The sequence below is a fragment of the Hippocampus guttulatus genome, chromosome 6 (assembly GCF_054856545.1).
Source record: "Hippocampus guttulatus isolate MCC_2025c chromosome 6, RoL_Hgut_1.0, whole genome shotgun sequence".
NCBI classification, from domain to species: domain Eukaryota; kingdom Metazoa; phylum Chordata; class Actinopteri; order Syngnathiformes; family Syngnathidae; genus Hippocampus; species Hippocampus guttulatus.
In genome coordinates, this window is record NC_141266.1 from 24,869,505 (window position 1) to 24,895,923 (window position 26,419).

General features: G+C 47.7%; 1 protein-coding gene across 5 annotated transcripts; it reads right to left on the reverse strand.

The window, feature by feature from the left end:
* Positions 1-820: 820 nt before the first annotated feature.
* On the reverse strand, positions 821-26,335 carry ago3a (argonaute RISC catalytic component 3a). Of its 5 annotated transcripts, none has more exons than XM_086112738.1 (19): positions 25,595-26,335; positions 18,366-18,537; positions 18,138-18,258; positions 17,557-17,765; positions 16,407-16,543; positions 14,695-14,829; positions 14,497-14,584; positions 13,455-13,602; positions 13,248-13,367; positions 13,036-13,158; positions 12,004-12,137; positions 11,744-11,928; positions 11,171-11,330; positions 10,998-11,088; positions 10,698-10,892; positions 10,162-10,296; positions 9,017-9,118; positions 8,402-8,601; positions 821-7,736 (listed from the first exon to the last, which is right to left on the reverse strand). In XM_086112738.1, exons 1-19 carry the CDS (start codon positions 25,611-25,613, stop codon positions 7,628-7,630), a joined length of 2,583 nt encoding a protein of 860 aa, XP_085968864.1. In that variant the 5' UTR covers positions 25,614-26,335; the 3' UTR covers positions 821-7,627. The 5 variants fall into 5 exon arrangements, 4 of the variants coding, with proteins under 4 accessions (XP_085968864.1, XP_085968863.1, XP_085968862.1 ...); XM_086112737.1 differs by having other exon boundaries at positions 13,015-13,158; XM_086112736.1 differs by having other exon boundaries at positions 11,995-12,137; positions 13,015-13,158.
* Positions 26,336-26,419: the final 84 nt, after the last annotated feature.

Here is a 26,419-nt window from a genome sequence, read left to right on the forward strand (position 1 = left end):
TAGATCCCGCGTCGTCCAAAGGCAGGCGTTGTGTGCACAAACTTTTTACGCCAAGTCTTATCCCACCGAGTATCACCAACATTCACAAAAAAGGATTTTAAAAATTCAAAAAAAAAAAACCCCTACGTGTTCAAAAAATAAAAATGAATTGATGTATTTTCGTATTTTTTAAGCCACTGTAACATTACACAGTTTGAATATCAATCCTGTGCATCGAGAAATAAAAACACGTATTTCATCATTCAATTGACGGTATTGCACATTTTCATTTAAGAAAACATTTGAAAACAAACCATAGTTTAAGATTAAAATTAAATTAATTGAACTGTAAGTGCCGATTCTTTTTCAGAGCACACGTCACACATGGATGGATGGATATAAATGTGCTCCATTTTTATTTCACTTTCGCACACAAATCAATTTACTGAATTAAAAACAACCCTCAATACATTTTAGTCAAGCCATTTTGAACATTCTGACGTCACCAAAGTGTAGACATAAATTGAGAAGTGAAAAGACTTACTATCAAGTCGTCACGGTGCGCAACATCAATGAGTTATTGCGTATTCCTGGGAGGCCAGTCTCTTCACATCTCAATTGACTTTGCTGCATACTTGATGGTCGCCACTTTAGCCAAATTGTAATTAGTGACCAGAACTGCACATGCTCACTCATCGATTACTACCAAGTAAATCCCATTTCCTTCTCAATGGCAATCAAGGTAGTGGGAAGTAACGAAGTACAGCTATTTCCTTAGCCCCACCCACCATCCCCAAAAGTCAAATTGCACGAGACGAGTAATGTAAGAAAAGCCTCAGTATGTGTGACCAAGGTAAAGCAAAGCATTTTATTGCAAGTATTAGTCAAACATACACGTCAAACAGAAGCAAAGCAACACTTGAAAAAGGCCAACAACTTAAAGCCGGGGGTGTCAAAGTCGGGTCCTGGAGGGCCGCTGTCTTGCATGTTTTCCAAGTCCCCCTGTCGCAACACACCTGATTCAAATGATCAGCTCTGCGCAAGCCTGACCTTGAACCTGTTTATTTGAATCAGGTGCGTTGCAACGGGGAGACTTGGAAAACGGCGGCCCTCCAGGACCCGACTTTGACACCTATGACTTAAAGGAAGAATTTACAAAGAGACAAAAATTCAAGCAGTCGGTACAATTGCGACAAATGCAAATCCCGTAGGCAGCGTCGCGCAGGTGTGACTGACACAAACATTTGCCACGTTGAGACCCCCCCAAAAAGGTATTAAATGAAATGTTTCCTTGGCCACGGACGAGCAATCAAAACGTCTAATCTCTTTCGCAATATTTGGTTCAACCTCAGTACTGGAATGCTGACGGGGGTGAAAGAACATTTAACGAGATTAAGTAAGAAAGGGAGGTTACAGGGGGTTTTTTTGTTTGCTTTCGGGGGGAGTACAATCTTGTTTACCCGAGTGTCGAAAAGAAGAAACGATTCAGGCACAGGTCTCGCTAACTAGCCTTCTGATCGGGATTGGATCGGATTTTGTCGTCGCGATATCGTCGACACTCGCGTAACCAGACAGGACAGGAAGCACGCTGAGAAAAACTCGGACCGTCCCGAACAGAGAGACTTGAGCGTAGCGATTTTAGTGGTTTTGGAACGAGAAGAGACAAAACGTACAATCGGTTTCAAGTACGCAGGCTTAGGACACAATTAAGGCTCTTTTTTTTCTCTCTCTCGCCCGCCCTCCTGTGGCACATGAACTCGAGACAACAGCTTTCGTTGATCCACTCGTCACAAAAAGGGCTGTTGGGTGAAATTTCAAGATGAACCTAAAAATGACCACTGAGCTTCATCGGTTAATGCATTAATTGGACCTTGCCTAAACTCCTGAATGCACCGCATGCTCTTTGTTGTTGTTGTTTTTTTTTATGTCCACAAGCACATTTCTGGTTCTCTTGAGATTTCAGCCAAAAGCCCAAAACCCCAGCACCTTTTTCGAAGTAGTGTAATCCAGCCAATGGAATTGACATGGCAGATGTAGCCCAAAGACTCGGCTCCAATTGGCGTTTGGAGGCTAAATAAGGAGGAAGTCGCGTTTAGATTAAGAAAGGAGGGGAAAAAATAATAATAATCAGCCCGTTCGCATATATTGTGCTTGCGCGTACGAAAATAAGGCTCTAAACACCTTCCACACAAAAAAAAGCAATAAATACGCCATAAAATACTCCACATATATAGGCTTCTTACGTGTATGTATGTATATATTTCATAAACACATTTAAATAGGACAAAAAGAAGAAGTCGGCTCAAAAGAAAAAAAAAACAGTTGAGACTTTTTTTTACAGTTATGTATTTGGACTCTAAAATAGTTAAGAATGTCAGGCATAACTCAAGCATGTATATCATGAGCAGTTTGCAGTTCTTCTCTTGTGTCGCCCTCCAACATGATGCAGCATACCAAGGTAAGTGAGGTGCGGTGTTTCTGAGAACCGTCTTAAAAAAAAAAAAACACACAAAAGTTTCCCCTCCACCCAATCCCACCTGGATTGAAGATCCTTTCAATTGACACCCTAGTGCCCCAACCCCCACCCCCCACCCTGACATTGCACTCGCATTCGCCTGAGCGAGTGCTCGGTCTCCAAGAACCATTCAATACTGATGCTGGTCTGGCTTTTCTTAATGCCCTTCAAGATGAATGAAAGATGACGGCCACCATTGTCCACGCCGTGGATGAAAGCCCGCCCCATCTTGAGATGCGAGGGACTGAACTTCAAGAGTTGAAATGGCGCTCTCTGAAGTGCCGTGGTCGACATTGGCGGGTTCTACCAAGGACCAAATCCGAGCTCTGAGACACGAGTCTCGATGGAGAAGAAGAAAGAAGGCGGGGCTTGGTAGTCGAGAGGAAAGGCACTTCCTGGGTGGACCCTTACTCGCTGTGGAATAACAGCTTCCACTTTAAAGGGAGACAAGAGAGGTTTTTCCCCAACTGGCAAGGCTTCTTTTTGATGTTAGCTCATTCACAGGCAAGCGATGGTTTTGCAGCTCATGGCGAGGCCCCACCGAGCACCTCTTCACCTTCCATCTTCTCACAAAGAATGCCAATCACAAACACCTCACCAGCAAAACATCTTTTTTGGGTGTGTAAGACCTTCATGGCAAAGAAACGAGTTCTCTGGGGTCAGGGTGGAGATTGAACTGCGGGTTTGGGGGGGGGGATACATTTTCCAACAGTCCTTTAAAATGGATCACTTGCCAGTCGTGGAGCAGGCATCAGCACTGGATGGCGGGGGAGGGGCAAAAAAAAAAAAAAAAAAAGCTAGTGGGAACCATCCCACTCTTACTACAGTCCTGTGCGGTCCTCTCATACTTTACTGGGTTGTGACGCCGGTGGGTCCGTGCGATACCCATGTGGGTAGCAGGCCTTTCCCCAGTCACCAGGGTCATCATGGGGGCAGTCCCACACCCGCTAGGGCTAGTAGGGCAAACCCTCAAACACCAAGGACGCAGGGGCCGTACCATTACCAGGGGGTTTCTGCACTGCCGCGGATTCAACAGGTTGAGAGAGAGTGGGGGATGGGGGGGGGGGGGGGCAGATTGCCCACCGGAGGAATGAAGAGCCAGCCACACTCACCAGAGTACCTGCTTGACACTCGTCAAAAGAGTGGTGGGGGCTCTTTTGTCACCACTAAAGCAAGGGTGACTGTCCCACATCCACCGAGTGTTGGCGTCAAAAGCAAGAAGATTGAGGGTGATTGTCGCGGGGGCCCACCCAGAGTTTTCCCGCTGAAGAAAACCTCAGCCGGATATTCCGCCACGAACCGCTGCAGTTGCCAGATTGCAAAAGCGTTAAAAAAAAAAAAAAAAAAGACCCGCTTAAGTTTTCCCAACACTCCTTCCAAATGGAATCGTCAGCACCAGGGTGGAGGGAGGAAAGAAAAAGAAAAAGCACATTCAGGAGCGTTCTAATCGATTTTTTCACTCTTTGAATTCATGTGGCATCCGATGTCCAGTGGGCGCTTCGACGGGCGCCGGCAGATCGCTAACAGTATGACAGTCACGCTCAACGCCTTTCGTGATTGGCGCACTACACCATTTACAGGGATGCACGTCAAAAGTCTATTGCAATATAATAACTAGCAGAAATATGCACTTTTGTTTTGTTTTACCATAACATACGATATACTTGTTACTAAGAATATTTAGACTACATCTTTTTTTACTCTGTTAGCAAAAATAATTGGTGTGCATTTCATCCTTCCAAAGAACAAATATACTTTTGATCCGGGGTTTTTTTTGTTTGTTTGTTTGTTTAAAGGCTTTTTTTCAAGACAGAGGCTCAGTCCTCGGCAAGTTTCCACACCACTTTGAAGGTAGTCCGACGCAACTGTCCATCAACGGCTTTTTTCCAACATTCCCCTCCACATGCACCAGTGTAGTCAGTCGGGGGCCATCCCACACCCAGTAGGGCTGACGAGATGGCTTGAGATTCAGGAAGCGTCCCCAATCCCAGAATCCCTGTGGGCGCCCCCGGATGAGGGAGGGATAGTGGGGGAAATCCACAATCCTCAGCGAAGTGGGATTCATCCCGACACCCAAAAAGGAGAACTTCCCAGGCTTACCAAGGAAGTCGGGACTGACCCACGACCCACAACCGCTCCGGGAGAGGGGACTGTCACTGTAGTCCACGGGTGTCAAAGTCAAGGACCGGGGGCCAGATCCGGCCCACCACATCATTTTATGTGGGCCGCAAAAGCAAATCACGCGAGTCGGCGTGCATGATCTCCGCTCAAATCTGGACCGAAATGTCAAATTGTCACGTGGAATCAAGAATGGTGAGATTTTGTAATCATTCTGTGACCCTTTTTACACTTCCTTGAACAAGAATGGAACCAAGTTGACTTCAGGGTTTCCAAACGAGTAATCCTTTCGTTTGTTGTGGATGCCCAAAGTGGCCCGCGACAAAAAATGAGTTTGACACCCCTGCTATAGTCCTCAGATCCAAGGGGATAGTGGGGGGCCTTGGAATACCCGCCAGGGTATTGGGGCCACTCAACGACTAAGCGGGGAAAGCGGGGCAAATCCCACAAGCACCCAAGTCTCCGAGGCACCGAGGCTTCCCCGCAATCGCCGGGGACCAGCGAGGCCGTCCCACAACAACCAGAACTAGACTCCCGCACCCATGTTAGCCCAGCCCTACTCGGAGGAGACTTTACCACGAGCAGCAAGGCATCAATCGATCCATGGTCATCCTTCAGACCACAGGGCTAGTGCAACACCCGTTTGGCTAATGCCCACCCCCAATTAGTGGTGAGGTGGTGCCTGTCTGACACCCAACATGGCGCCCTAACTGGTGGGAATGCGCTGATCGTTTTGGATTTTCTTCACCTGTCCAATTTGTCTTATGTTTCAGTACAGCCTCAGATTCTCCATCGGTTTTAGCACCATGGCCGTGTTCGCAAAGCTGAACACACGCCTCTTTTAGTGCAGTTAACTTTGTCGGGGGAAACATAAGCCACCCGCCCGTAGTCCCCCCCCCCCCCCCCCAAAAAAAAAAAGCTTCAGACCATCAGCAGCGCAAAAGGAGTCTCGACAGATATGTATTTGACAGGATAAACCGCAAAAGAGGTGGTCTCCATTTGACTGCGCAGCTATTTGTTTTTGTTCCAAAGCCAGTCGTAACTTGTCGAGCAACACGAAACCTTGACGAGTATGAATAATAAGACGATCAGACTGCGGTGTCCAAGCAAATGCACCAGCTAACACTGCGCGACAGGCAAAAACGTGAGCAACTACACACCGCACACACAATCACAATGATTTTCTGATCGAGTCGTGTAGAAAAGTCGATGAGTTGAGAAGACCGCTAGGCATCGGGTGAAACGTTTTATCGGTTCAGTCACTCGGCCGGTTCGGCATGACCCGCTTCACCCTTTACCAGGCACTTAAAATACTCCCGCCCTCTCTTTAATGGCCTTTGAACGCCAGGTTGCTGCAATCGGGTCCAAAATAACTCGTTCATCGGGAAATCCAAAACGACGCGCGCTTATAAATCCTTCAAGTAAGCTTATGAAATGTTGTCAAAACTGCACTTTGCACACCGAAAACAGGAACAAAACAAACAACAAAAATGTCCAAGGTGCCTAACAGTCTGCAACCGTCACGCCAAACGTGCCGATTATTTTCCTCTTCCCTTCCACACATAAAGCACTACCAGAGAAACAAAATGGATCCAACAAGGTCAAAGGAAAGGGCAAAGCTTCACATGATGAAAAAAAAAAAGGGAGGGGCGGGGCGGGGCGGGGGTGACATCAGGTTATAAAAAGAGAAAAAGACAATTGTTATACTTCAAATCCGATTTTAAAATGCAGGTATGGCTATGGTAGAGGTATTTAGATAAGGAAAAATAGTGAGAGCATCTCCGGTTTTGCTGTGGGTAAATTTAACCCTCCTTGTAAATTGTGTATGAAATGGACAAATTATGTCAAATTCAATTCTCCCGTTACGGGCCAAATTCAGCCATTGTAAAGTTTAATTCCTCGTTATGATGGCGGTCAGAATGACCCGATTTAAAATTAAACCCTCCTGGCTCCTGCTGAGTTTTGTTACGGATCAATTGCACCAACTGCATGATTGATTGCACAAATATATGTGACTTTTATAACAAAAACATTTTTTTAAACAGTCTGGAAGTCATTTTTGTAGATAGACAAAACAAAGAAACTATGTCTCGTGGAAGGTGTCCTACAATTTGTGTATATCGACATATTTAAAAAAAAAACACCCCAAGACTGATTTTTTTTTTTTTTAAACGCAACAAAAAGCAAATTTGTCAATACTTTAAAAAACAAAAATATGACCTGCAGAAGAAGTTAACCTAAAATGTGTGTAGACTAAAAAATAAAAAGAGTGCAATGCAAAAAAATAATCATTTAAAAAAGTCAGCAATAAATTTTAAAGCGCACATTATGTATTTCATACACAGGGGAAAAAAAATCCTCTCGATTTTTACGGGTCAATTTGATTTCGTTTTTTTTGGCCCACAGCATAAGAGGAGAATGCAGTGAGGCATCTCAGCGGGACGACGTTGCATCTGGTCGCCGGCTGGTGGCAGTGTGCTCAAAGAACTGCTCATTTCATGAGCGGGAGGGAAGGGGGAAAATAATCTAATCATAATCCGACAGCCTTCCCGGCTGCTCCCTCGATTGCTTCAAAACACACACACACACGCACACACAAAAAGAGAGGAAAAAAACGAGTAAAAGTGCTGCTGCTTCTGAATGGTTTTGAGGTGCCTGGGAGCAGTTGGGCAGAATGTAAACAGGGGATGAGGGACTACAGCGTAAAAGAGAAGTAAACTCAAAGGGAAAAAAAACGTTGGCTGGTTTCTATTGCATATTAGTGCCGAGTTTTGTTTTGTCTCGTTGTTCCTGGTTAACAGCAGCATTTTTGCCTCCTCGATCCAGTGTGGGGTGCCGCCTCCTCCTTTTCCCTGCTTCCCTCTGCACAGTGTCGGTCCGGATTCACTAGGCGAGTGTGAGTGTGAGTGTGTGTGAGAGAGAGGGCTTTCTGACTGGCAAGCCATCCATGCATGGCTGTGTGTGTGTGTGTTGGGTGTTCATGTGCGGACGATGGAAATGGCGGTGGGCTGCAGCTCAGGCGAAGTACATGGTCCGTAGGGTGTCGTGGTGGATCTGGACCGCCTTGGCCAGGGCCTGCGGGTCTCGACCGTTACTCTGACCTGACACGTGGCTGCCCTCGGCGCTGCACGGTGGGATAGAGAGCAAACGGTGTGTGCAAAGATCAACCATTTACAGCCACACTGGGATCATTCATTTTTTTCCTCAACAATTATTCATCTCACAAGAAAAACCGAAAAACCATGTTGAAATGAAAAATGCGCAATGCGACAAGAATAAAGTCAGCCTTCATTTAACAGTGACGCCATCACTCAGCTGATTTTATGCTTTGAGTTGCGGCAAAAATGTGACAGTCTTGCAATAATAGGCATATTCTTTTATCCAAAAAGTCTACATGTAAGGGAGGTAGACTTCTTTTTTTTTTTGGGAGGGCGGGGGGGATAAAGGATGGACTCTTGCAAGAATAACATTTTCAGATCACTTTTTTTCCCTGAAAAAAGGGATCATATGTTCATCACAAAAAGTCACTATTTGAGAATAAAATGTTATTTATCTTAAAAGGGAGGAGGCGGTGTCATCTCTCGAGAACAGTAGCATTTTTCAGAGAAAAAAAACCCCTCCAAAGCTTACAATTTTAGACTGAGAACATTTTCAAGACAAAAAAGTTCACTTGCTTTATCTGCATTCAAGACAAATCCAAGAGGGCTGCGAGATGTGTGGGACTCGGGTCCATTAGCGGAGCCCAGAGTTCAAAGCAAACATGGTGAGGACCTCGACTGACTTACTGACCTGTCGTGCTCTTTGTCGACCAGATGGTAGCGGGCGCGGAAGGCCACCAGGTGGGCGTAGTATGCGGGCGCGGGGATGGACACTGAACGGGTACAGCGCACGTAGGTGTGGCACAACTGGTAGGTAAGCAGCTGGAACTCGTCGGCTGTGAAACAGTTGTCGTCCCACAGCACGTGGTAGTGGGAGGGTCGGCTGGTGCCCTGCCACCCGAGGGAAGCAAAAATGGGAATTTCAGGGCCAACAAGCCATTCACATCCATCTGATAACCAGAGGGTGGCACGGTGTTCGATTGGTTAGCCCGTCCACCTCACAGGGGCAGAGGTGTGGAGTTTACGTCTCGTCCCTGCGCCCGCGTGGCTTTTCTCCGCGTGCTCCGGTTTCCTCTCCCACATTCCAAAAACATGCACGGCGGGCTGATTGAACGCTCCAAATTGTCCCTCGGAGTGATTGCGAGCGCAAATGGTTGCGCGTCAGCGAATGGGCTGGCAACCGGTTCAGGGTGTCCCCCGCCTTCCGATCCTAGACAGCTAGCTAGGATAGGCTCCGGGACACCCCGCGACCCGTTTGAGGATAGAGCGGTGCAGAAAATAGGTGAAGGATCACCAGAGAGCTCACCTGTATTCCAGCGTGACTGCAGAGGTAAAAGTCAAATTCATAAGGATGTGTGATGTCCGTGTCCACGGTTGTACCAGCAGGAATGTTTCCGCTGCGTCCAACCTGACAAACACATTAGCGTTTCGTCACTTGTCACTTATCGTTTCACCCGTGAAACACTTTGCAGTACTGCAACAAACGATATCATATAAGAATCCGTTGTCTTTGTTTAAAAGGAAGAGGAAAAAAGGTGTCATCTTGCGAGAACCGCCTTTTTTTTTTTCTGGAGAAAACAGAATCTGGCACAAAAAAGTATTTTGGGAGAAAAAGTTGCAAAAGTCTATTTTGGTGGGAAATCAAGTCTTCTGCCATGTTCTTTGAGGAAAAAAAAAGTCTGAGAATAAAGTTCAAGTCTTTGAAGAAGTCGTAATCTTACAAAAATAGTGGCATTCACTTTTCAAGAGTCGTACTTTTGTTCGAATAAAATATCTTCTTCAGAAAAATGTTTAAATCTTTTAGTATCAATTTTTTTAAAACAAGATGGAATCCTGCGCGAATAAAATTTAATTCCTCCCAAAAATTTCGCCAATGTTTTTTTTTGTGTTGTTGCGAATACCGACCGCAGAGTCTTATTTTTGAGGGAATGAAAAGTAATGTGATCTTATGAAGATCAACCAAATTTATTCAAGAAAAAAAAAGTCCATCTCAAAAGAAGAGCTTGAAGTCACATTGCCACTGCTTCCAATCCGACAAATGCATGAATGCCATCCATGATATAGTTTTCATTTCATTTGCCCAAGCCCACTCGGCAGCACTCCAAATAAAACGTTGAGAAAAAAGGTCAACGACAAACATTCAGAGTTGGGTATGCTCTACAAGCAATTTAAAAAAAAAAAAAATCTCAATATTTTTTGAAAGACTTGATGGAGCGAGCGAGCCCGTCCGTCTCAGCTGCCGAGAGCTTTCGGCTCCCTGTGAACAGCGCAAGCCGAGGATTCGGGCTCCGGGGGCCTCAAGTGCCACTCCGCAGCTCAATGGGCCTAAATGCTTTCATCGAGCGCTACTTAACAAGAGGCGCAAAGTGAACGGCGGAACCCCAGCGCAAAAGGTAATCAAAACCGCCCGTTCCGAGTGAGAGCTTTTGTACATGGCGGGAGGAGACGTACTCGCTCGTTGCGGTCGGCGCAGAAGAGGCGGGTGTGGTGGCGTTTTTGCACCACGATGTAGGTGATGCCTGGCTGGTACTCCTTCTCCAGGCTGATGCAGGCCTCGCGGATGGCCAGCAGCTCGTAATACAGCACCTAAACAACAAAAAGGCATACATCACCAAACAAGAACTTATGGTATTTGCAAACGGTGAGGGATATCTGGCCGCCGGGCGAAATGTCAGGATGAATCGTAAAAAGCGCTCCAATCTTTACAAGGGAACTTCATCGGACCACCTATCATCATCATCAAACTATTCAGCGTTTCAGTATCACATGCACAACTTGCTCTTGTCTAACAAGGTGCCTTGAACAGCAAAATTTTTTTTTGAACAGCTTTTGTGGCTCAAAAGCAAAGCAAAAAACATTTTGGGTTCATCCTGAAATTTCGCCCCAGTAAATAAATGACTAAATGGATCTCCCTCCACCCCGCTCCGCTGCTCTCCACCCCCCTCTCTCTCTCTCTCTCCCTCCCTCTCCCCAACTTTGCAGCTGACCTGTCTGAACTGGCCTTCGGACACTCCATCCCTGTAGAAGATGATGCGGGTGGGCTTGTAACGTGTGGACTTGTAGAACTGGATGAGCAGCTCGCGCACCATGGAAGCCAGATCTTGGATCACCTCCTGCCTGGGCCTCTGCACCCGCACGGTGGCACAGTAGCGGCTGGGGTGGGCGTCCATGCTGCCCACTACCTGGAGGGGGAGACAAAGCGCACTGCATCACTCAGGGACATTCTAAGTGTGAGCTTGAGAGACTGTCTGTTCTCCAGCAGCAGGGGGTGAGCAAATGAAACTCACTGCTGCAATCGAGGGCTTCTTGCCATCTCCGGCAGGCGGATGCGTCACATCAGCTCCCAAGAAGATGACCGGCTGCTGAAACACTGACGGCCTGCGAAGAGACGCGCGCAAAATGAGCGGCGGCCATTGCCCAAGGGCGCCGGCGTTCAAGAGCCAAAGAAGTGAAGGCTTACCTTTGGTGCGGCACCAGGATGTTGTTGATGCCCCCCAGCTTGACGTTGATCTTGAGGCAGAGGTTGGAGAGGGTCTGAGGGGACGTCTTCACCACGTTCTTCACCTGGACGCACTGCGTGGCCATGCCCAGCAGGGTGTCCCCCACGCGCTTCACCTCGGCTAAATTTGGACACACAGCATCAGCTTGCAAAGAGTTTGGGCTATTCGCGGTTGATCCAAGGAAGTCCGCTTTTCTGACTCTGTGACTCTTCCAGTCTCTCTCCGTTGCAACCAGCTGACGACCCCCTGAGAGACTCTGTGCTCAGCGGTCATTTTTGCTTTGAGAACATCCAGTTGGAACCCTCGCTAAAGCTTAGGTGTCACGATGCCCAAAGCATTGTGAAGGGAACGCTCAACACCAATTCTAATTCAACCAGGAAATGTATTTGCCAATTCTCTGGCTGCTCGTCATCTTTTACAGACAAATACTATACTTATAAAGACAAATACTGTCAATTATTTTTGTCGGCACTTCAGTTGGACAACAACTGTGGTATAATACAGCTCGTCAGCTGAATACAACATCATCTTACCATAGACGGGGGTTTTGCCAGGCAGAATGACAATGATGAGCTGTAATCCGGCGTAGGTGTTCTTCAAGTGTCTGAACATGGGCTCCACGCTGTCCGCTCCCTGGGCGTACTTGCAGAAGCACGGCTGGCCCTGGATGGGCATGCCGGCGTCCTTGGAGATCTTGCGGAGCTGGTCCGTGAAGGCCCTAAACAAACATTGCGTTACATGACCAAGTCGCCGACAGCGTCTTTTAAAAGTGAACCGTTTTCACTCTTCCGACTTGAGAATGTCTTCCCGACACTGGCGCTGCGTGGCGAAGCAGGCGATGGCCCACATCTTGATTTCCACGCCGGTGTGGAACTGCTTGCCCCTCATGTCCCACACGCCGTGACTGGGCGTGGCCACTGTGCGGTTCTGAAATGACAGGTGCAGTCTCACCGTGTGTACTTGTGAGTCGTGGACTCAAACACGCAGACGTTTACCAGCTGGAACAAACACACCTCTCTCATTCAGCAATGCATCTGGAAAGAATTCAAAGCCCTTCACTTATTCCAAAACATTGTTTACATGGTCATTATTCAGATTCAGAAAACTTTATTTATCCCCGTGGGGCAATTAGAGATGGGGTTTTTTTTGTGCATAGAATTTGTATTATAGCAGGCAAGAGTGTCAGTCCCACTCTGCATTTAAACTGCGAATGAATGGCACTATTTAATTTAACCACGAAGGACCGACCAAAATGACTCGACTGCATTTTCCCCTCATGGAGGTAGCACTTCATCGCCAATCCTCTGAAGAGGACGAGGCCAACAAGTGTGGCGAATCTCTGTAGGAGGCACATGGAGCTGAGACATTACCAAACAAAAACAGACCCAGACATCAATGCAGCAACTTTGCCAAACATTTGCCGATCAGAAGTCGGACTCCAGCCACCACTTGAAAATGGTGGATCTTCACCCAGCCCAGCAGGGACGTTAAGGATGGAAAAGCTGCGCATTATGTACATTTGCCAAAACCTTTCAATACATTCCCTTGACAAATACACTCACTCGAACAATTGAGACAGACGGATGTTAATTCACATTGTGGCTCAGTCCCAACTTTTTTTTTTTTTTTGCTTAAAAAATACCCAACATCATCAATGTTAAGAGACTGAGCCACAAGTAGGTAGCACAAACCAAACATAAAACAGAAGCCAGCGTGTTAGTTCCCCCACTGCGGAAAGTGGGGGAAGGTACGGCATGGCAGACAAAAACAAGGAGAGAATGGGTGTGATTTAAAAGAAGGGTACCATAAAGTGCTCTGTGCTCACCCTGCCGCCGTACTGCAGCATGGGGGCGGGTAGCACTCGCCCCGTCACATGGGCCATCTCGTCGCGCACTTTGAACTGAAACTCCTGGACAAAGGGGTCGGCGTCATAGTTGGCGCTGCGTACCTTGAATCAAAAGAATGGGCGGGGGGGGGGGGGGGTCAGCTTGAAAGACTTGAGTCGGACCCAACAAAGATTTGTTCCGTGCGGCTCACCAGCCTGCTGATCTCTTCCTGTCTGTCGGGCGCAGAGCGAGCCGTGGCCTTGATCATGGTGGAAGTCTGGTTATCTGTCAGTTTCTTGATACATCGCTGTCCGGCTACGATGTTGCACACCTAACAAAAACAAAGGAGAGCGACACTTTTACCCCCTCCTTTTCGTGGTTGTTTTTATGGGTGGCTTGGATTGATGGGCTCTCTCACCTCCAGGGGTAAGTAGGTATGCTTTTGCTCCTGGCCAACCTGCAGACAAGGCAGGTGGGGGTACTTGAGCTGCAGGCTGTACTTCTCCCTGAAGTACTGGGCTACCGTGCGCTCCACGGTCTGGCCGTTCTCCAGTTGGAGGGGGAACCTGCAACAAAACAAAAGCCCAAAAGTGAATTGTCTTCTTTAAAACGGTGATGTGCGAGAGGGAAGGTGACCAATTTAAATTGTTAGCACGCGAGTTAATGAGATACCAACCGCGTTTACTAACATGTTTTTACATTTTTGATACTTGTGGATATTTAAGCGCAACGCTAGAACGTTATTACTGTGGCTCTTGAGAAACAAAACAAACGGGGGCGATGAAGGTAAATTCTTGATTTTAAATATACAAACTCATGTACAGTTGTTCTCACATGTCCCTTTTCCACCCAAAAGACACTTGGTGCTCATTGGGCGGCAGGGCCAGTGTTGCGCTTCGTTGGTGCTTAACAAGCTCTTAGGAGGAACGTGTTTGGTTTTCCACTGGCAAAGAGCCAAACAGGAGCGACATCATTTCATCATCGTAAAGCGCCCAAATGTCACAGCTTACGTCGACATTGAACCAAGAGTGCAAGCGCTATTCGGAATAATAATAATTAGTTGTTAGCAACGGCGAGGCAACTTGGCATAGCATCGAAGGCACTCGTATGCAGTCAGGGACATGCAAACGGCAAACGCTGACATCGGCCAACAGCTACTATTTTATTGAACACACAAAAATAATTGACTACGAGTTTGAAAACGTTTGTGTGCAACTGTAGTCGACAAATCATTACAGTTACATTAAAGCGTTCCTTTGATAGTTTGCTTTGAATGAGGCTTTAAGATAACAAACGGTTAAGGGCTGCTTCCCTACTGGATGACTAATGGTGACTCTGACATGAGCCAGTCGGCAAGCATCTGGTTTACTGGGGTGTCAACGTGCAGCCGGTCTTAACCGGCCCCGCCCCAAATGACCGCAGAACCCCGTTGTCTTGTACAGGCCGCCACGATGACTCACGTTTGATGGCTGGCCGGCCGGCGGGTCACGTTGCATACGCGGTACTTCCTTCGCATGGTTCCGCAGTGCGTCACTTCAACCTTCAAACCTAATGAACACAAGAAGAAGAAAAAAAAAACGTTTTCCTTTCTAGCAGAAATTACTGTTATTATGGAGACTTTTTTGTTTTTTTGCCACTTTGACCCCGATCCTCTTTACCTTTGATTTCTTTGGTGAATTTGACCCGGTGCGAGTCAGTGAGAGGGCGGGGCTGCTCGTCTATGTTGTGGATGTCCAGCACTTCGCACATGAACTGGATAACCGGCTGGGCCTTGTAGAAGGCGGTGGCAGACACTGTCAGAGAAAAGACACAATTATCGTGACGCGAAACAAAGCGGCCGGCATCAAAGCATTTCAAGAGTACAAATTATGTCAAGTGGACACTTTATAAAGCGTTGTCTACAAAGAGTTGTGACTCTGGAGTAACTGCTCATCCTTCAAGTCTGAAATGATGCCAGCGAGTGTAACCTTTTTGTGTGCCCGACTTATTTCTGAAAATGTGCCTGTGAGCGAGCCCTTCTCACCCAGTTAATTTACATTACGCCACTTCCACACCAAGTTTCTTTGGCCATGACTTGGTGAGTAACGATCTACCATTGCCAAGCATTGGCCGGAGGACGCCACCAAAAACGCTCCGTCTAAGTCAAAAGGTAAGCAGAGCTTTGAGTTTTTGGGAGACACACAAATATGATTGTTCAGTCAAGTTATCAATCTCGTTTTATATTGTGTCAGTTTGCCAATTTGCCAAATGATGTGTCATTGACAATGAAGTGCTGTCGTCACGAGGGAAAATTATTTTGTCTTCTCACACTATGGGCTTTGCTTCCAAAGGAAGATCCACCATGGGGTTTTTTTTTTTTTGGTCTTTTAATCCTTATTTAAGAAAGCAACTGCTTTCTTTCCAAGGGTACGAAAAGGGAAGCAGTGCAGTAAATGGGGGCTCAGAACCTCAGGTCGGAAGGAATGTTGTTTTCTTGTTCCAATGTTGCGTATTAATAAAAAGGTGCTAACGCAGGGATGATACTTGATGCCGCTGGTCCTCACGGTGAAAGAAATCGAGGGTACACGAGGCCTGCCCGCTCAAAACGGGCTAATTTCAGCAACACAAAAAAAAAACTTTGCTACAATTCTTGGTCGTGATAACTTCAATGATAGCATGTTACCGAGCTAAGAAAACCGAGAACTGTTTTGACAAGATCAGACAGGGAAGCGAGACAGGCAGCTCAGCTGCTTTGATCTCACAGCCTTCTGTCACCAACGCTTAATGAGTGACTTTGAGACCACTGCGGGCAGGTGACACAATTCCCCCCCACCCCCGACAACCGTCACCAGACTATGAATCAGTCATGCTAAATGCAAAATTGAAGGGTGTCACTTCACCATAGTTATGTTTATTTGAAATAAGTGGTTGAGTCCGGGAGTGTGTCATTTAATGTGGGCAACAGACCCCCCCCCGCCGCCGACGACACACACACACACACACACACACACACACACACAAGAATACTTACCAACCAAATGAGTTTTGAAACCTTTTCACACACAAAAACTAAAATCCAGTGAGTCAGCGGCACAGTTAACATGGCGGGTAAAAATGACGAGAGAGCAGGAAGGGCTCGCATTGAAGCACTTGGGAGCAAAAAAAAAAAAAAAAAAAAAAAACGCGCACGCATGCACACACAACCCCCCTTTCCCCGCGCGCTAACCACACAGCGACACCCTGGCCTGTTTCCATAGCAACCAATTAGTCAGCTCCCCATCGGGCTCAAAGGACCTCGCTTCATTCCAGCCACAAACAAACAGGCACACAAAAACGTCGGTTCACGCGCCGAGGTTACGTTTCGTACAACAGTCCGCAACCTGCCACCTACCGTCGATGTTGAGCATCATCTTCCACATGGCGGGCCGCACCGACTGGTGGAAGCCGAACCACACCTCGCGGCCTCCGCCCAGAGGATGATCATAGCCCTCTGGAGCCGAGAAGAAGGAGCGGCCCACCGGCGTATACCTACAAGGGGGTGGAGGTGAGGCGGGGGGCGCAAGTTTAAAGTCTTCCATGCCAATCATGTGGAATCAGCGCTCGTCGACGACTCGTGGCTATGAAGCAATAATCACATTTCTGCATGGCTTTTAATCAATAGGCAGATGGCACCAAGTCAGTTTGCTTGGAGCTTGCGGTTCTACTAACATGCGCTGCCAAGATGACCTCGTTGTGCTTACTTCCTTGTACTTTTTGGATCAGTGTTGAAATATTTCGCAGATTTTACGTTCGGCTTTACAGATGCCCCTCCAAGTAACCGTGTATTGCGTGTCTACGGCAACACCAGCCATCGTGAAGGCAATTATAGCCATCAAGTGGTACTATTTGTTTATTTCCCTCTCAGGGCGGGGGAAGAAATATTTTGGGGTGAAAACGTGCTCCCATGACCCCCCCTCCCATAAAAGTGACAACATGGCAAAATGAAAGATGCCCCGAAGGCTGAACAGTGTTGACAGTAAACGGTGCGAGCAGAGATGAGGGCGTTGGCGAGCTGTTGTTGTACGGCATTTGTGGCACTCAGGTGCAAAGGGCACACATATTGCAGTGTGACAACGTGTCAGGATGGCAATGTGATAGCAGGGCCGCTGTAAACAAACCCAAATGAAAGATGGAAAGAGACCCCTTCTGATAACGCTTTATAGAAGCCACGGTGAGATTACTAGTGATGCTGGAGCTCGGGAAAGTGATAACGGGTTATGGGGATGGCCTGGCTGGAGTGACTGAGATCCCACTTGAGCCTGGTGTGATTTCCGTTTGGATGGCGGGGGCTGATACCGATGTAGAGCGGACAGAACCTGTTCATTCGCGGAATTTGTTCCAGTTCCAGAGCCACCCACTTCAGGTGAAGCTGTTTTAAAGATGTCGTGTGTAGATGTTTTTCTAATTCACAGTGTACAGTGAAAATCGGTGGTGATATGGCGGGGCGCAAATTATGAACAATGATTTGACTGAGGCGTGGAGAGGCATTGCGTCAAACTCACTTCATGGACGGCAGGTGTCTGAGCACCACGTCCACGGCGTGCACGGGGTTGGTGCTAATGGGCTTGTCGAGCTCCAGTGGCTCAGGCATGCTGCGACCCGTCAGCACTTCGTGCAGCATGTGCCAGCTCACCAGAGACACAAACTTGATGGAGACCTTGAAGGGACGATCTTTGCCCCCCTCGCCCGGCAGAGTGACGTCCAGGTCCACCTGAAAAGTGGGCAAATGGTGTTAAAATTGTCACGATGGGGCGGGTTTGTTTTTTGGACAGGGAGGAGGACAAAATTAAAAGTAGGAGGATGAGGAGAACAAAGACAAGGAGTGTAGGAGAAGACTCAGAACAAAGAGAAAAAAAATAAAAGTGAAGGAATGCAGACGAGGATGAAAATAAGAAAAATGTGAGAAAACCAAGGAAAAGAAGATGGTCAGATGCGAGTGGATAAAGAACATGAGGGTGGCAGACAGAAGTAAAATGAGGACGAACAGTAAGAATGAGGACAAGACCAATCAGAAGAAGAATGTAGGAATGAAAACGTCAAGAGAAAGAGGACAAGGTGAAGTCGAAGAAAAGGCTTATCTGACCCCCGTGGGCGCCACGGGCAGCGGGTTGGCCGTGTACAAGCTCCTCTTGCCATCGTAGACCGGCCTGCGATCCCCAAAGATGGTCACCTTGAAGTGCTGCACCATGGAGTCAACCACCTCCCTGTGACAAACCACCGACGGCAGCACACGTTCACGCTGTACCGTCGTCACGTGGAAGAAACGCAAAGAGCGGCCAGCAACGGGGGGGGACGACGACGACACGCTTACCTGTTGACTCGCCGCGGGCACTTGTCAGGCTTGATGTCCACCTCGTAAAGGTAGACGTCCATCTTGGGGATCTCCACCTGGAAGCAGTTGGCCAGCAGCTTGATGGGCTTGCCCATTGTGCCGTAGCCGGGCCGTCGAGGCATGGCGAACAGGGACTGGGCCCCAACGGCTCCTGCACAACATGGGGGAAGAGCGGGGTGGAGTAGTACTTTGAGAGATTCCGGTATGCGCTGCTACTTCTGGTAACACATCTGATTGCACGCAATGACAAAAATTCCAAGGGTCAACGTTGACGTGGGTGCTACAACGGAGGGGAAAACACTGAACAATCAACTGTGAGGGACATTTTCAAATGCAACGAAAGCCCCCCCCCCCACACACACACACCAGCCAATTCTCCACGCTTTAAGAATTCTCAGTATTTATCACACCGAGATGTCTTACATGAGTCACTCCTGACTCCCCCTCACCCCCGCCCCCACATTGGGGGAAAAAAAAAAAAAAAAAACACAGCTTAAACGTGCCGCACAGATGCCGGAGCTATTTTTGTGCCTGCCGAGTCTTGCCTGCCATGTCAAGCTTGGGAAAACATTTGAAGTCACCAGACTATTTAAATACGATACTTGTATCCCCCCCCCTCCCATGCCCCTCACGCACCCGCAAAAATGGAGAGTTTAGCAGGTCAAGTCAGAACGGGTAAATCAAAAGTAACTCATCGCTGATTTGACTCACATGTGGATTTGGGGGCGGGCGGGATTGAGGCCCCTGCAGAGGGGAGAGAACGTAGCAAAACCGCAAGTCTTGACTGAGGCTGTGTGTTTGTTTACAGTCAGTGACCAGCTTCTCTGAAGGAAGTCTGGAATTCCTGACACGCTCAAAAGAAAAAAGCCATGAAAAGTTTTGTTATGATAATTCCCCAAAGGCCCGAGTGTGAGGCACAAAAGACAAGAGAACAGATATTTATTCTTGGCAAGGGAGCCTGCGTCTTAAGCGGACCGTAATTCAATTTGGGCCCGGATACGAGCTGGGTTAGCGCCGAGTTTGCAACGGAGCGGCGGGATTATGCAGGCAAAGGTGTGGACATTTGACACCCCTCCAAACGCCATGATTTCAAAACAATGCTTTGTAGCCGACTATAATGTTGAGTGAACGGAAGTAATCACATTATTTAAAAATAAAAAATAAAATGATTTGATGCCATTTCCATTCAGATTGAAGAAATGTTTTCGCTCAGTCCGCTTGCCACTCGGACATCCAGATTGTCCACATTTTTCACAACTTGGCCAAACGGGGAAACTCATCCACACGGAAATTTGCCGCGATTGCAATAATCAACAAGAAGAAGAAGAAAAATGTTGTCCTGTTGGTTGGTGATTTGGGTCTCATCCACGTGATTGCTTCTGGCCGCATTCTTTGGCTTCCTGCAAGAGCTCGTGTCTCGTAAGGGGATAAAGGATGCCTAATTTGAGTACCCATTGTATTCCCCAGTTCTTGCTACTGTGTGGTGGCGGGCAAGGGGGGGACGTTACGTGCAAATGGAGAGAAACCTGAATATGATGGGAAATGTGTGTTTGGCACGATATATAAAAATGGCAGCATTGTCAAGTAGTGCTTAGCACTCGTGCCTTCCAGTTCAGAGGTTTGAATTTCAGCCCATGCTGGTCCTCCCCCCACGCTTAGATTTTTAGGTTTTCCTTGAGGTACCCCTTCAAATATTTTTGCGAAAATCTTCTCTCGACCATCAGATCATGATTAATTTTGCATTACAAAGGCTATTGTCGCCGTCTTCACTTTCTACAGTACAGTATACGACTTGAGTGTCTGTAGGGGTGTTCACACGGCAAGATTTGGTCCGGTGCTACGCCGGGGCTGCCCCAGTAGAGCGTTCACGCGTGTAAATTGGCTCCGGCGTAGCCCCGGAAAACAGCTTACACCGGACCAAATTTGATCCACCTCAGGGAGGTGGTTTAAAAATTTGCTCCGGAGCAAATGCTCGTTAGCGAAGCAGCACCGGTGTAAATTTGCACGCGTGAACGCAACTGGGTTAAATTTGCTCCAGAGCAAATGCTTGTGAAGAGTTTGCGTACGGCGAGAATGCGTTGCTTTCGCGCTCTGTCGGACTTCCGTCATGTGTTTGTTTAATAACGACACAAGACTTGGCTGGTAACATCTTTCCTTTTGTAGGAGACTGGACTGTCTCGGAGTTGTTTGTGTAGTTTGTTCATTTGTTGTGTGTTCACAACCCCCCGCTCCCTATATAATTTATTTTGTGATTTCCTCTCTTGATTTTCTGTTTGGCGCATTATGTGTTTGCTTTTCTGAGTGTCATTGAAGTCATCGTTGATTTACGTTTTCGGGGGCGGTCACTCTCGAGCAGAAGGCACGGAGACCGAGAAGGAGAAGAACGTTCCTGTCCAGTAGTCGCTTGAGTTGTGTATACGTTTTAAAAAGAACCAACACGACAGCTCATTTGTTTTCTGTCGTTTTGCCCCGCTGCAGAAACTGCCGTGTGAACGCAAGTGGGGCTGCGCCGACGCTCCACACAATTTGCTGCGGTGCAAAATATATTGCAACAAAATACATCGGTGCAGCGCCGGAGCAAATGTGTGCCGTGTGAACACCCCTTGTGACGTTAAAAGGCACAGCCTGGCCTGGTGAGTGACGTGGGTGTCAGCCCGTGAGAATGTAGATTTGGCTGCGTATCTTCAGTAATGTGAACATCGGTGGAAGAACGATCCCTGCGAGCTACCAAGCCGAGATGTTGCTTCGACCGTAATTGTAATCGAATGATTTGCGTTGCTCGATTAATTACGTTGGGCCACTCCTCGATTGTTGAATCAATGAACCAATGTCAGAGCAGAACTGATGAACAGAACACAGTTGTAATCCAAAATGGTTGTGGAGATGGTGAGACGCGAGAGCGACATCCATCACCCCCAAGTACACAAACGTCCGCACCACTCGCGAGCGCACACAATACAGCTGTTGTGTTTGTAATCCACAGAGGCTTGAGCTATGTGGGAACAGAGCACAATGGCGTCGGTCACACACGCAACCGCAGATTGAGCGACGGCGTCTGGCTCCTCCCCCTCCGCGTGCCCTTCCCGGGCCTCTGCGGAGTGTCGCCTGTGGCGTCCGCGGGAGTCACCGGCAAGGCCAACGCCGCCACATCCTGCAGGGTCAGTCGCTGCAACGTGATAAAAATATCGGAGCGTGAGGAGGAGGAGATTGGGCGAAGCCTCCGCGGTCCAGCCCGAAGGGATCAACGGAGCCGAGCCTGGGAGAGTCAGCTTTTTGACGCCAATTTGAGCCGCTTTAAGCCAATTTACACACAGGCTAGTAAGTCAAACATCTTGTCGCCGTCAAATGTAAACCTCCCAAGTCCACTCTGAAAACTCCAGACTACATGAACGGTAACTGCCCTCCCTAAATCAAGAACAATCCTGGTGCGAGATCTCCAGTGACGACGTTGAGCTTGTCGGCTCCATCGTATAACAGAACTTGGACAAGCCGTGTATCAAAACGGATGTGACTTTTTTGTTTTTTTTCTCTGCCAGTATGTGGCAGCCGGTGGTAATCTGGTCTGCCGCTCGGACAAACGCGGCCGTGTCGTCTTTCAAAGCTGCTTGGTGGCGACAGTCATTTGCATGTTCTCACACGACTCTGCTTGTCTGCTTTTATCGGTGACTGAGACCGAGTGTGTGATCGGCGACTGTGTGTGTGTGTCATAGTGACGCGAGAAGGTCAAATTTCAACCGGGGGTGGGTTGCGGGGGCGTTTGGCGCCAACGGCACAGTCGCAATAGGAAGGCAAGAGTGGAAAGCTCAAGGCCGACTAGAAGCTAACTTGTGTGATCCTCTCTCTCACACACACACACACACACACACACACACAGCACTGACCAGGGGCCCCTTCGTGGCGGACATTTTGGGTAGGTGTCATTACCTCGCTTGCAGTTGTCGAGAGCAGAGTCCCCCCACCCCTCACCCCCTGCGTCTATGTTACAGGGGATTCCCTCCAAAAGTCGAGCAAATCGCCCAAGGAATGAAAACTTTTTAGGAAAAGCGAGTAGTCGTTGCACGCAAGTATCGCGAGAGAGTTGCTGATGATCTTTTGGTTGAAGTGAAAATCTGCGAGTAGTAAATTGGCCAAATAAATATGAGATTGTCAAATAACATGGAAGAAATTACAAAAAAAAAAATAATTTTAATTAAAAAATGTTATTACTCCTGAGCAAGGGCGGTCAAGTCAGTATAAGAGGAGGAACTATTTTGGGCAGATGAGACCTTCTTCCTCATTTGGCGGCATTCTCAGATGAAGATGCATCACTTGATCAATGTAAATGGGCGAGCTTTTCAGCAAGAACTTGAGGGGAGGCTCCAGACTGCCAACATGATTGGCATTAACCGCAGTGCTGTTTGAAAGCAACTCACTTCTACTGGATCGAAAAAGAAACCCGTTGAGTTGTCGTGATCATACGGTGCTGGGTACTGGGAAAACACCTCCTGATCCCTCATGTTACATGCCACGAGAAGTGCCGACAAACTAATGAGAAGAAAAGGGGAGGGGGTGCAGTTGAAGATGAAATGTCAACCGCACCTCAGGCCAGTCGGTTGGTACGGTCGCGCAAGTGGAACGCTTCAGCATGACAGCGCGGACAAAGCCGGGCAGTTGGGGCCGTTTAACCGCCACTGGGATCACGAGCGGGAGAGCGCTCGCTTGTCAACGACTCTTTGACATTTGCCTTATTGCCAGGCGAATACAGGAGGAGGTGGGGGAAATTTCCAACAGTCAACACAGTGGTTACCATTACAGTGACTTGTGCTTGCCATTGGGGAAATTTGAAGGGTTCTTTCCTTGGTGTCGTACACAGGTGTCAAATTGCGGTCGTGGAGGGCCGCTATCTCGCATGTTTGACATGTCCCCAACCCACCGATAACGATCCTGATCAATTTTATCGGCCGTGTTGAAGAGGGAAACATCGAAAACATGCAGCAGAGGGCCCCCCCGCCCCCTCCAAAGACCGGAGTTTGACACTTGTGGTTTAAGCGTCACGCTCATTTCGAGGATTCGCCGACACCCCATTTCCATCCAAAGAAACTTGTGAACAGCGACGTTCAGTCAAGAGCGCCTTGCGCCGTTAACCGCAAGGTGCAGTTAGCAAGTGCCAGGCAACTTAGCTCAGCATCAATTACACGTGGATATAACAGTATCAAAGAGTCAGGGGACATGCAATCAGCAAACGCTGACATCTTCCTTAATCGTTGTAGATGATCATGAGACTGGCAGCCAGTCGGAGATCCGCGATCGCTTGCTGGGCACATCCGCCATCGCTCATCCGGTGGAACACAATTGTGCCGGAGTTTACCGCTCAAACTTCTGTGCGTCCAGGGAGTCCTTCCTTCTACATCTGCGATCGTCATGATAACCCGGCCCCCCGCAAACACTGACGGAGTCTGACCCAAGATATAAATGGGGGCAACTTAAGCACCGGAGCGAGAGCCAATTTCGGTGGTGGAAAAAGAAAGAACTGGAACTAAGCTGGGCGCTGGATCAGAACTAGCACTAGCACAAGCGCTGGAAAAAAATACAAATATAAAATGATCAACCCAACATCAGTTTCAGCTACCGACACAGAATCGCGTGAAGACGTGTATCATAACCAGGCCAGGGGCTAACAATCTGAAAGACCCGCGCACGGAATCGAACCACCATTTGGAGCAGGTGTCATTTCTCAAAATGCCAAAGCTTTTTTTTTTGCATACGCCATCTATTGACGGCAGAGCGTGGTGTCAAAGATGCAGGCGCATTTTGAGGACGTCAAGAACTCAGCCGACACCACTTTCACCGAAATTTAGCTCCAGCGGGGATTCGACACAAACGGGACAAAAATGCACCTGCTGTTTTGTCATAATGGTGAGCAATTTGGAGCACTCAACACTGGCTGCACGCTTTTAAAGTACGCCTAACGTAACAAGTGCAGCCAGAGATTGTTTGCCACGACCAAATCTATTGAGGTGAGTGATGGGTCACCCGCAGCCTTGAAAGGAGAAACCGCTGTCACTTGTAGCCTCACTTAAAAAAAAAATGTAGGGGACCCTCACTGATTTGCATCTCACAAACTTGTCAACTGGTGGAATTTTTCTGTCCAACATAAACTATTAGCTGAAAGAGACATTTGTCAATCATTTTTCAGGGTTGTGCTGTCAGACGAGCTGGAAGGTGTTATGAAAAATTAAATTAAAATAATTACGAAAAATTATTCAATTTCAGTAAATTGGTCTGAAAAATTCCTTACTTGAGCGCTGCAGCTGTGGAAAATGTTAAAGTACAAAATTCTACCGATTGTGCCACCAATTAGCTGAGTAATCAGATAAAGACAATTATTTTGAGCTATTAAAACATGCGATTGCGTTAATGATTCCTTTAGATTTTTTTGCCAATGTTACGTTGATCAATTACAAAGAATAATCTGTCTAATGTCATGGAGCGCAACAAAAATTTTACTTATTTACAGTCAAGTGGCTAAAATTGGAGGATAAGAACATTTTTCAGTTGAACAATAATAATAATATAATAATAATAGATTTTATTTATAAGCGCCTTTCAAGACACCCAAGGACACTTTACAATAACAAAAAACACAAAATAATACGGGTTGAGCAGCGGCAGCCAAAACGCGCCAGCGTTCACTCAACCCAAAAGTCAAAGGATATCTTAATCAAAGATTTAACACTATTTAAGAAAGGTACAAATGGCTCAAAGGGATCAACAAAACTAGAATAACAAAGCAGTTGTTGATTAATATTGTTGCACCTCCAAAGGCGAACGCTGACACGTGAATATGGGGGGGGGGGGGAAATCGTTGCTTCGAAGCATACAGTCCTCATCTATCAATTTACAACAATAGATGGACTATTTGGAGTGAATGCTCAACTATCAATGCAAGTGACGTAAGGTAACGGCACAGCACAGGGACAGCAAACGCTCATCCACTGGAAAATGCAGTTTCCAATTTTGGTGACAACTGGTGGTGCGCTGTAATATTCTACTCATCGAAGATATGAACTTTGCCCAATACATGTTGGGAAACACCGCATTATTCTGTTTCCACTTGGTGTGTGTGGTGACGGTCTCCCTGCCTACGGTAAACAACTTGGCCGGTGGTTCACCGGCAAGGCCCCAGAGAAAACTAAAATAACGCAGTCAAATCGAAGAAAATGTCTTACCTGTGGTTCCGATTTCCATTCATGAGGTCACTGCCCGGTTTACTTCCCGGATCTCACTTGACAAAAGCAAACAAATGAGAAAAAAAACCCTGCGCGATTCCTCCTTGCTTCCTCGCTCCTCCGGCCTCTCCTCCCTTCAAGCCGGTGTCTCCCCGCGGCTCAGCGACGCCTGTGCCCCCGCAGAATGGCGGACTCCAGGCCTCTTCGAGACCGCCTTGCCTGGGGGAAGCCGTCAAGCCTAAGGCCGCCCCTCCACCACCTCCTCGCCGTTGGGAACGTGTCCAATCCCGCTGTTAGCGCGGCGCCTCTCGGTTTAGCTAGCTCGCTCGCGAAGCCTTATTTGTTAGGGGAGGGGGGCATTAAAAAGTATATCTGCGGTCAGGAAGTCATCGCAGCGGGGTTAAAGAGTGCTCAGAAGCCGAGGAGGCACCTTTGGAGTGGATTTAAGACCGTGTCACTCGTAATTATACCTCGGGCGGACGTGCTAACATTAGCCGGTTAGCTCGTTGGCGACGAGGTGGAATTGTGACGGTTACTTTTATACGAGGGAGGGAAGTAAGGGGCGAAAAAACCCCAGCAAAACAGGCACTTTTGCCGGCTTGGTCGTCTTCGACAGCCCGTTTGGCCAAAACTGAAAAAATAAAAATAAAATAAAATAAAACCCAGCTGTCAAGTCCTCGGTGTACGCCGAAAGAGTTGAGATTTTTCCCGAGGATGACAGATGAAATGTGAAGCTGTCTGGCTGGGGATCTCTCCGCGTCGAGCTTGCTAAATATGGGCAAGTCGGCTTTGGCACCGGTTACGTCACGACTAGAGCTCCTCCCA